At 35.2% G+C, this 11,304-nt stretch overlaps 1 protein-coding gene across 1 annotated transcript; it reads left to right on the top strand.

The window, feature by feature from the left end:
* The first annotated feature begins 4,511 nt into the window (after window positions 1-4,511).
* LOC123544863 (sarcoplasmic calcium-binding protein-like) lies at window positions 4,512-10,655 on the top strand. Its single transcript, XM_053541107.1, has 3 exons — window positions 4,512-4,612; window positions 4,904-5,010; window positions 9,756-10,655. Exons 2-3 carry the CDS (start codon window positions 4,910-4,912, stop codon window positions 10,195-10,197), a joined length of 543 nt encoding a protein of 180 aa, XP_053397082.1. The 5' UTR covers window positions 4,512-4,612; window positions 4,904-4,909; the 3' UTR covers window positions 10,198-10,655.
* The last annotated feature ends 649 nt before the right edge of the window (window positions 10,656-11,304 follow it).

Genomic DNA, 11,304 nt, shown 5'->3' with positions numbered 1-11,304 from the left:
TAACATTTGTTTGATTGACTGTATGACGATTCATCCTCTAAATGTATGATGCCCAACAAATATTTGTTTGATTAACTCTGTATAACGATTTATTCTCTAAATGCACGAATGCCAAACTAATACTTGTTTGATTAACTCTGTATAACGATTAATCCTCTAAATGCATGATGCCCAACTAATACTTGTTTGATTAACTCTGTATAACGATTTATCCTCTAAATGCACGAATGCCCAACTAATACATGTTTGAATAACTCTGTATAACGATTAATCCTCTAAATGCACGATGCCCAACTAATGCTTGTTTGATAAACTCTGTATAACGATTTATCCTCTAAATGCACGAATGCCCAACAAATACTTGTTTGATTAACTCTGTATAACGATTTATCCTCTAAATACACGAATGTCCAACTAACACTTGTTTGATTAACTCTGTATTACGATTCATCCTCTAAATGTACGATGCCCAACAAATACTTGTTTGATTAACTCTGTATAACGATTTATCCTCTAAATGCACGAATGCCCAACTAATACATGTTTGAATAACTCTGTATAACGATTAATCCTATAAATGCATGATGCCCAACTAACACTTGTTTGATTAACTCTGTATAACGATTTATCCTCTAAATACACGAATGTCCAATTAACACTTGTTTGATTAACTCTGTATTACGATTCATCCTCTAAATGTACGATGCCCAACAAATATTTGTTTGATTAACCCTGTATTACGATTTATCCTCTAAATGCACAATGCCCAACTAACACCTATTTGATTAACTCTGTATAATGATTCATCTTCTAAATGTACGATGCCCAAAAAATATTTGTTTGATTAACTCTGTATAACGATTTATCCTCTAAATGCACGAATACCCAACTTATACTTGTTTGAACAACTCTGTATAACGATTTATCCTCTAAATACACGAATGCCCAACTAATACTTGTTTGGTTAACACTGTATTACGATTCATCCTCTAAATGTACGATGCTCAACAAATATTTGTTTGATTAACTCTGTATAACGATTTATCCTCTAAATGCACGAATACCCAACTAATACTTGTTTGATTAACTCTGTATAACGATTCATCCTCTAAATGTACGATGCTCAACAAATATTTGTTTGATTAAATCTGTACAACGATTTATCCTCTAAATGCACGAATGCCCAACTAATACTTGTTTGATTAACTCTGTATTACGATTCATCCTCTAAATGTACGATGCCAAACAAATATTTGTTTGATTAACTCTGTATAACGATTTATCCTCTAAATGCACGAATACCAAACTAATACTTGTTTGATTAACTCTGTATAACGATTCATCCTCTAAATGTACGATGCGCAACAAATATTTGTTTGATTAACTTTGTATTACGATTTATCCTCTAAATGCACGAGGCCCAACTACTACTTGTTTGATTAACTCTGTATAACGATGTTTTTCTAATTGCATGATACCCAACAAATAATTATTTTATTTACTCTATATAACGATGAATTTCTAAATGCACAATGCCGAACACATACTTGTTCTATTTACTCTATATAACGATTCATGTATGACATGTGAAATGTATGACATGTCAAAGGTTGCTAATTATACTTCAATGCTATCATTATAATTGTATGTACGTTATAACTCTGTATTTCGTTGTTCTCATTGTATATGTGTGTTTTACACGTATTCAATGTTTCATTATTTTTTGTGTAATTGCTCGATATCTGTCTGTTTGTGTTTTATTATTTTTGTAAAACTTGTCTTATTCTATTATTGGATGTCGGGCTACCTTTGCGATTCGAAATGTCCCTTTGTGTAAAAAGGTTTTTTACTGGCTCGTAATAATTGAAAATAGACCGCCTGTATTTCGAGTGACGAGGCCACAAGAAAATTTATCGTGGCTTGGTTCTGTTCGTTGTGTTGCACCACAATCAACAGCTAAACATTTTCAGCTTTCGGTATTGTTACATTGTGTTGCCCCCTACCAAAACGACAGAAGGGAAAAGGCAGCGCGACAGAACAAAAGAATAGCACTTACGTCCATGCTGATTACGGCGTCCTGAAAACCGTCGTTCCGTCGGGGGTGTCAAAACTACACAAAAACTAATGAAAAATATCGTTCATTGGTCCTTGCCATTTGAAAAATTTCTAATATGTTGTTGTTTGTCGTTTTGTTAACCTGGCAATAACGACAACCCACTAAAAGATTTATAAAAAGGAAACTGTCAGCTTTTTATGTCGTGTTGTGGCAGGGCAATAGAACAACACAATGACAAACGAGTAAATGTAATTTTGGCGGGGGTTAAGGTACACTAAATTATAAATGGCTATCTTCACTACAGATATCTGACACAAAATGTAATCGCATCTATAAGGATTTTAGGTTAGGGTAGATAATGACTGTCGAGTAACAGTAAGTACAGTACCCTTCAAAACTTCCAAGAGTACAAACCAGTGATGTGAAAACAAATGATGAAAAGAATCTATAATAGTCTTAAACTTTAAAACGACAATCATTCACTTTTCTATAAGTCGAGGAATACGAGCCTTGATTACATAATATCCGTGCATAAAATCTTCTGTTGAAACGATATCTATCGGTTGCAGGCTTCAGCTGCCTGTTTACATTATTTACACACGTGATATGTCTTATCATTCGAATTCCAGATTCAGTTCTCAAGGCTATAACTAAATGTAGCATTTGCTATGTTTCTGACGTAAATACCTTCAAAATATTCGTTATCATACATTCCTACGATGAATCACGTTATCAATAAAGAGGTTGACATTTTACACGTGCATGGATGAATGTACGTACATGCCTCCAAGTTGTGTGAAAATTCAGAACAGACTATTTGTTTGTTCATGGTTAAAAAGTATTGTAATACCTACATTTGAAGTTTTAAAGTGTAGACGTATGTGTAGCAAGTATATATATTCGGCACAATATTTGACAAACGCTTGGTATAGGAATTTTTAACTTCTTGTAAATTGTATTAAATGATTGCTAATGAAAACTGTTTTGTAAAAATATTTTTGGCTTTTTTTTGAATTTATAAATAAATTTGTCAGCCATTTCTGTTTTTATTTTTAATTTTAGTCACTACATATATATCTATATTTATTTTATTCGTTTTCGTTGAACCGTTTGTTTTATTTTACCTCATTAACGAGTAAGTGTAGCTAGAGATAAGCAATAATCTATGGGTCCTTCAGAAGACAACTGTACCGAAATCCCCTGGTCATTTTGACAGTGATGTTTTGAAAACAAAAATGCAAAACCCTCATAAGAGTAATAAATATATACTGATTTTGATAATATCTTCCAAATATAAGGGCTCTGTGTTCTTTTGCTGAACTGTGCTTGAATGTTGTTAAAAAGCGTTTATCTTGTTTCATTAAAAATTTCGACTATATCATCGTATCGGAAAAATTTCAAACAAATTCCGTTATGTTTGCCACATATTTACCCCATTCTACTATCTAGCTTTAGAAGAGTTCAACGCACTGGAAGAACTTGAGTCACCCTTTGTTTTGTATAGGAATGTTTTAACAGAAATATTACATATATTTAGGAATGGTTTGACGAAACTAACGCTTATATTGTAGAAACGGTTTTACGGAACCGTGACTTATATTGTAGGAACGTTTTTACAAAACTGTCAAATATATTGTAGGAACGTTTTTAAGGAACAGTCGTATATACTGTACGAACCGTTTTATAAGCTATATATTGTAGGAACGTTTTAACGAAAATGTCACATATATTGTAAGAACGGTTTTACGAAACTGTCGCATATATTGAAGGAACGGTGTTATGAAAATGTCGCATATTTTGTAGAAAAGATTTTACGAAACTGTGGCAACGGTTTTTCGAAACTGTTGTATATATTGTAGGAACGGTTTTTCTAAACTGTTGCATATATTGTAGGAACTGTTTTACGGAATTGTTGCATACATTGTAGGAACGCTTTTTACGGAATTGTCGCATATATTGTAGGAATGGTTTAGGAATGGTTTTACGAAACTGTCGCATATATTGTAGGAACGGTTTTACAGAATTGTCCCATATATTGTAGAAGCGGTTTTACGAAACTGTGGCATATATTGTAGGAACGGTTTTATGGATTTCTCACATATACACAACTGCCGCATACATTGTAGGAACGGTTTTTTGGAAATGTCACATAATGTAGGAACGGTTTAACGAAACTTTCGCATATATTCTAGGAAAGGTTTCACGTAACGGTCGCATATATTGTAGGAACCGTTTAACGAAACTGTTCCATAGATTATAGGAACTGTTTTACGAAATTGTCGCATATATTACGAAACTGTTGCATATACTGTATGAACGGTTTTACGGTTTTCACACATTTTGTTGGAACGTTTTAATGGATCAAATTTGTGGGATATAGAATTTTGATAATACAACATTAATGAAACAATGTTGAAATTGTGTTAATACATGTTATTTTCCCAGACTATCAGAATGTGTACCTTTACCAGAGGAGGGTGATTCACTAGGAAAATAATGTCTAAAGTTTGCATTTTGCCAGCCAGTGCTTCTCTGGGAATTAGCTTGTAAACAGAGGTAAGGCAATTATTTCTATTTGCTTGATATATTTTTGAAAACCAAAACGTACCTAGAGCATTAACACCAGCTTTTATTATGCAGTTATTGTAACTGTGATAATTAGTTTGGGACGTGAAAAGTAATTACACTCAACCGACAGAAAAAAAACTAAACATGTATAAATTCAAAGCTGAAACGGATTCAAGCAAACATTTGTATATTCTATTATTATTGGATAATAAAATCGACTTAAGGATCAGGTTATTCGATGAAAAAAAAACTAAGTGATACCATAAATCTTTATTTTAGATCCAGATGGCTAAAGAGTTTCTGATTAATAAATGGAGGCTATGGTTTCGGGTTTTGGACGTAAAAGGCACGGGGCAATATTCTAGAGAAGACGAAGCACAAGACGAGTAAATATATATGACTAAATTATATTTTTATATGCTCTTGTTCTTTGCATTATATTACACCTTTGTTACTGCACATGTTCATGTGCTGAAGTAATATAGTACTTTTTTAAAATTGATAGTCTTAGTTATAAGTCAAAATATCTTAATGCATTGGTTTGCTTCTTAGCTCACGATAGCAGTGTTCATGGTGAGAGCATTTAAGATCGCTGGATGTCCGACATCCGTCCGCTGTCCGCAATTTGCTTCGAAAAATGTCTTCTCGTGCACAAGTAGATGAATTTTCACCAAACAACATTCTGGCAGTAAGGTCTCCTAATATATTTAAACGGTTTCAATAGTCTGAACAACATTGCCGCCAGATCTAAACATATTAGAAGATGTAAATCTTCTTGTCCAAATTCCGCCAGACCAAGAGCTTAAATAATTGGTATGTGTTCTTGTATCAAATTTATTCAGACCATGTCCCTGAGATTACGTTTTTAGCTCACCTGAGCCAAAGGCTCATGGTGAGCTTTTGTGACCGCTCAATGTCCGCCGTCCGTCGTGCGTCGTCAGTCGTGCGTCGTGCGTCGTCCGTCGTGCGTCCGTCAACATTTTCTAAAACAATCTTCTTCTTGAAAACCACTGGGCAGAATTACATCAAACTTCACAGGAATGATCCTTTGGTGGCCCCCTTTCAAAATTGTTCAAAAAATGAATAACATACAAAACTCTGGTTGCCATGGCAAACGAAAGGAAAAACTTCTTGTCCAAAACCGCAAGGCGTATAGCCTTGATATTTGCATGTGACATCATCAAATGGTCCTCTATTAAGATTGTGCCCCTGGGGTGAAAAGAGGCCCCGCCCGGGGGTCACAAGTTTTACATAGACTTATATAGGAAAAAAACTTAGAAATCTTCTTGTCTAAAACCACAAGACCTAGGCCTTTGATATTTGGTATGTAGCATTGCCTTGTGGTCCTCTACCAAAATTGTTCAAATTATAACCTTGGGGTGAATAGAGGCCCTGCCCCTTGGGGGTCTCAAGTTTTGCATAGACTTATATAGGAAAAAACTTTTAAAATCTTCTTGCCTGAAACTGCAAGGCCTATGCCTTTGATATTTGGTATGTTGCATTGCCTTGTGGTCGTCTACCAAAATTGTTCAAATTATGCCTCTGGGGTGGAAAGAGGCCCTGCCTTGGGGTCCCAAATTTAACATAGACTTATATAGGGAAAAAAATAAAATTCTTGTCTGAATGTTCAAGGCCTAGGCCTTTGATATTTGGTATGTAGCATTGCCTAGTGGATCTCTAACAAGATTGTTCAAATTATGCCCCTGGGGTGAAAAGAGGCCCCGCCTTGGGGCCACTTTTTAAATGAGTTACATGTTTATAGGAATAAATACTTCAAAAATTATCAGATCATATTTCCTGGACTGTTTAATTATAACTACCTGATGACACTAAGCGACCTTGACCTACTGACCTTCTTTCTTGATTTTTAAGATACAGCCTTGAAATTTGGATGACATGCACAGTTTTTGCACACCGATCTTAAAACTGACTTTCAGTGACCATGAATGTGACCGACTGACTTACTTTCTAATATTTTAGCATCAGTTTGCCATTTTAAACATTTTGCTCATATTACTCAGGTGAGCGATTCTGGGTCATCATGATCATCTTGTTTAAAACTCTTGTCTAAAACTTCAAGGCCTAGCCCTTAGAAAGTTGGCATATAGCTTTGTGTAGTGGTTCTCTACCATGTTGGTTCAAATCATGGCTCTCAATTGGGTTGGAATTTATAAGCGTCACAAGGTGACACTTGCTTGTAAAAAGCGTCACATGATGTCAGTGGTTTGTAAAAGAAAACATTTAAAATCTTCTTGTATATACAATGTACCTCGAAGCTTAGCGGTTAAATATTTGGCATGTAGCATTGTGTGGAGGACCTCTACCATTTTAGTCGAAATCATGCCCGTGAGGTCACAATGTTGACTTATTTTACTTTTACTAAATTAAGAATATTGTCGACTGTAACTGTTATGCCCTATTTGATAAGTAGCATTGTTAAGTAATTGTCTTCAAAAGTTGTTACAATTACGCCAGTTGTGTCAAAACTGGCCACGAGTTGAAGGTCATTAATTTCATTTTAAAATATATATGAAAAACTGTAAGAAAAAGAAATCAGACATCACATCCCAAATTTAGAATAATTTAATGCATTTAGGGATTCAATGTCATTGCTGCTCTAATAGAATTACTGTTACTTCAAGTACAGAAACATTGTCTGACCGATAATATTAAGTTTGAAAGGGCACATCCTGACCAAATTAAATATCATTGTCTTAAACAACAATGCCCTGAGCTTTGTATTATAATGCTTGAACACTACATTGACAATGCACTTATGTATGATAATATGTTTCACACTGTCACGGGGGAGCGATAAAGAGCCGTCAGGGCTCTCTTATTTAGGAGGGGATGGAGTAGGAGTGTGTAGAAATGTAGTCATATGTCCGTCCGTCTACCTGTATTTTGCTGTATGGTCTATGAGAATAATAATTGCAAGCACATAGGATTTTTCAATAAGAAGTCAGAGGCAAGTGTCTTAAGCTTTATTTGATACGTTTTAAACTCACCGGTTTTGTGTTCGCCCTTCGTCCGTCCGTCTGTCCGTAGTCCGTCCACAATTTCCCGTCCACAATTTCTTGTGAACACGATAGAGACCACATTTTGCAATCAATTTTGATAAAACATGCACACAACTTGTAATGGCATATTATCTCGGTTTCTTTCGAAAACTGGCCAGATTCCGACATGGGTTTCAGAGTTATGACCCCTTAAAAGGGCCAAAATTTGCAATTTTTGGCTTGTGAACACGATGGAGACCGCATTTTGCAATTGATTTTAATATCACTTGCCGACAACTTGTATTGGCATACTAGCAATATCTCGGTTTCTTTCGAAAACTGGCCAGATTCTTCCATGGGTTTCAGAGTTATAGCCCCTTAAAGGGCCAAACTTTGCTATTGTTTGGCTTGTGAACACGATAGAGACCACATTTTGCAATTGAATTTAATAAACCTTGCACCCAAATTGTATTGGCCTAATATCTCGGTTCTTTTTGAAAACTGGCCAGATCCCATCATGGGTTCTAGAGTTAGGGCCCCTTAAAGGACCAAAAATTGCTATTTTGGCTTTTGCAGCCATATAGTGACTTCATTTATGGTTTGATTTGATACAAACTTGCAAAATATCTTTAACAACAATAGATCTTGGTTTCCATGATGAATCCGGCAGATCCAATCATAGGTTTTGGAGTTACGGCCCCTGATTGACCACCGAAAGAGCCAAGATTTGTTAATTTTACCTCGAGAACACAATAGAAGGTACATTTTACATTGGATTTTAACTACACTTACAACTTACGTCACAAAAATACCTCGGTTCCTTTCGAAAACTGGCTAGATTCCGTCATGGGTTCTAGAGTTACTGCCCCGAAAAGGGGAAAAAGTTTCTATATTGGACCTTTCAGCCATATAGAGGTTTCATTTATGCTTTGATTTGATACAAACTTGCATAGAATGTTTATCTTGATAATATCTTGGCCAAGTTCGAAACTGGATCATGTGGAGTCAAAAGCTAGGTCACCAGGTCAAATCGAATGTAAAGCTTGTTAATATCCTAGAGGTCACATTTATGACCCTATCTTCATGAAACTTTGTCAGAATGTTTATCTTGATGATTGGTAGGCCAGGTTTGAAACTGGGTTATGTGGGATCAAAAACTAGGTCACCCGCTTAAATCAAAGGAAATGCTTGTTAACACTCTAGAGGCCATATCTTTGAACCAATCTTCATGAAACTTGGTCAGAATGTTTATCTTGGTGATTCCTTTGCCAAGTCCGAAACTGGGTCATGTGGGGTCAAGAACTAAGTCACCACTCAAATCAAAGGAACAGCTTGTTAATACTGTAGAGGCTACATTTATGACCCTGTCTTCATGAAACTTGGTCAGAATGTTTATCTTGATGATTCCAAGGCCAGGTTTAACAGGTGAGCGATATAGGGTCATCATGACCCTCTTAAACAAACGATAATTAAACAAATGTATTACTTACCTTCAAAATAAAATGTTTTAAAACTATGAAACGGGAAAGATAAATTTAATTCATACTTTTCAAAGAAATTAATATAAAAGTAAGAAGTAAGATATTTTAAACATCCCTGTTGCCACGGTTGCTTGTAACTATAAGATGATATAGGGTAAAACGTTTAGTATTTGATAATCTGTCCATATATTAACCCTTATATTTCATATAGCACTGAAGCCGTTGAAAAATCCTTTTCACATATAGTTGCTTAAAATGAAAGAAAATGTCTTACCTGGTAACACGAGCTCCACGACATATATACATTTAAGCTGATATTAGAAAGCTACCGCACATACTTCTACAAATAAGAACAAAATAAAAAATAAGCAGAACTGTATCCGTATTTTCCTTCTTCTTTCAAAATGAAAAACCTTTAGAAGGTTATGTACTTCAAATTTGTATAAAAAATTACTTCAAGGGACAGAGACAAACAAACGCGAGATTTTAGCAACTAACACATTTAATTACAAATTGTATGATAAATTCCTACTGTTTAATAAATAATTTAACTCTGTCTACCTTAGTTACAAGATATACTACATCCTTTTCCGGACAAACCATGATCCCGAAGGACAAGGCACGTGTTAGACTTTTTTTTAACGTTTTCAGGGCAAGATATGCCCGTCTCAGTCACTTGGATCCAGAGCATAAAGAGGAGGTAGTCGAAGCCTTGCGAGGGTTAATGGATGAATATTACTTCCGAGGCAAACAAGGTCCGATATATGAACAAGAATTTGTCGACATGAACAACGACGATTTCAAAGCTGACAAGGGAAAATTTGAAGAACGTATGAAGAAGTGTTTCGAAACAGGATATAAGATCTTTGAAACGAATGGTGACGGAATGATAACCAAGGATGCGTTCCAAAAGGCATACTTTGCATATGGACACAAGAATCTCGAGCTTGTCAACAAATTATTCCAGTCCTATAATCCCGTGGACGACAAGGTTCCAGTCAAAACCATTGCTGATTCGTGGGTCCTTTTTACAACAAATGAGGATAGCTCTGTAAGGGATGTAGTCAGAGAGGCGTTGGAGGCCGGTCTTTAAGTTTCTGCAGTTTTATGAGAAATGGTCTGCATGTTTCAACAACTGCGACTTTTTATGCCATTTCTTCTCATGATAAAGTACGAAAGTATATTGATGATGTAAGTTGTCATCTAATATAATGAATTACATGTTGGCAGAAAATTTTGGAAATGTCAAACATTGCATTAGACTATGACAGTTTGTAGTGTTCAAGCTTATTATCTTTATAGCATTTATTATCAAAAGTTGTTTTTTTTTAAAAATACTGAAGTTCGTTTTTCATTTCGTATTGGTCATAATTGTTTGTCTTGTTGTTCTCTTTTCTATGGTTTCAAATAATCTGGTTTGAACAAGTCGTAGAAATTTTTCAAAGTACATACGCAGAAGCTGGCAGAAAATTTACTTACAACTTAATACAGATATCACTTACTACTTGACTTTATATATTGTATACAAATAAATTTGTTTAGTAACATGAAGTCAAACGGCTTGTGATAGACTTCATACTAGTATCTATGGTTACTAGTTGAAGATCACGTGTGTTGGCCTCTTGAACCTGCGAAATCGGTATTTGAGGATTAATTGCATATTGAAAGGCCAACTGAGTTTGTCGTCAATTCTGTTAGAAAGGCCAAACAAATAAAAATCCTTTCAATATGTTTACATGTCATGCGTTTCTTCTCAAACAATGTTGATTAAAGATAGTAATGAAAGTCATATCATTAATAAAGGTGGTATTTAAAACTTAGAATTTATAAACCCTTAGAAAATATGGCTTATAATCTGTGTTATAAACTGTTTAGTGGACTCGTATCAGGTATTACGACCACTTTCTTGCTTTGAAATGTTGGGAAGGCCCCGGATGCTCCTAAATGCATTATTTATGACATTGTATGCACTGGGGTAGAACCACAAATCTTCCGCAAGCTGGCTGAATAGCTTCCTCACATGACGAACCGAGCAGGGTTTGAATCCGCTTCGGTGATGGAATAGGGATTCGAAGCCAGCAAACCCGTATAAATATGACATAAGTTTATAGTCTGGACGAATACTTTTCAGTTCAATTAGTATACTTGTAGCAATTTGATTTATATAAAAATGACATGTAGCTGATGTGTCAATTATCCA

Source organism: Mercenaria mercenaria, chromosome 1, assembly GCF_021730395.1.
Source record: "Mercenaria mercenaria strain notata chromosome 1, MADL_Memer_1, whole genome shotgun sequence".
In the NCBI taxonomy this organism is placed as follows: domain Eukaryota; kingdom Metazoa; phylum Mollusca; class Bivalvia; order Venerida; family Veneridae; genus Mercenaria; species Mercenaria mercenaria.
The sequence above is the reverse complement of the archived record's forward strand: the minus strand, read 5'-3'. Positions and strand labels throughout refer to the sequence as shown.

Coding starts and splice junctions, on each gene's coding strand:
- LOC123544863 (XM_053541107.1), top strand. CDS start 4,910: ATGGCTAAAGAGTTTCTGATTAATAAATGGAGGCTATGGTTTCGGGTT. Junction 5,011..9,755: donor GAAGACGAAGCACAAGACGA/GTAAATATATAT, acceptor TAACGTTTTCAG/GGCAAGATATGCCCGTCTCA.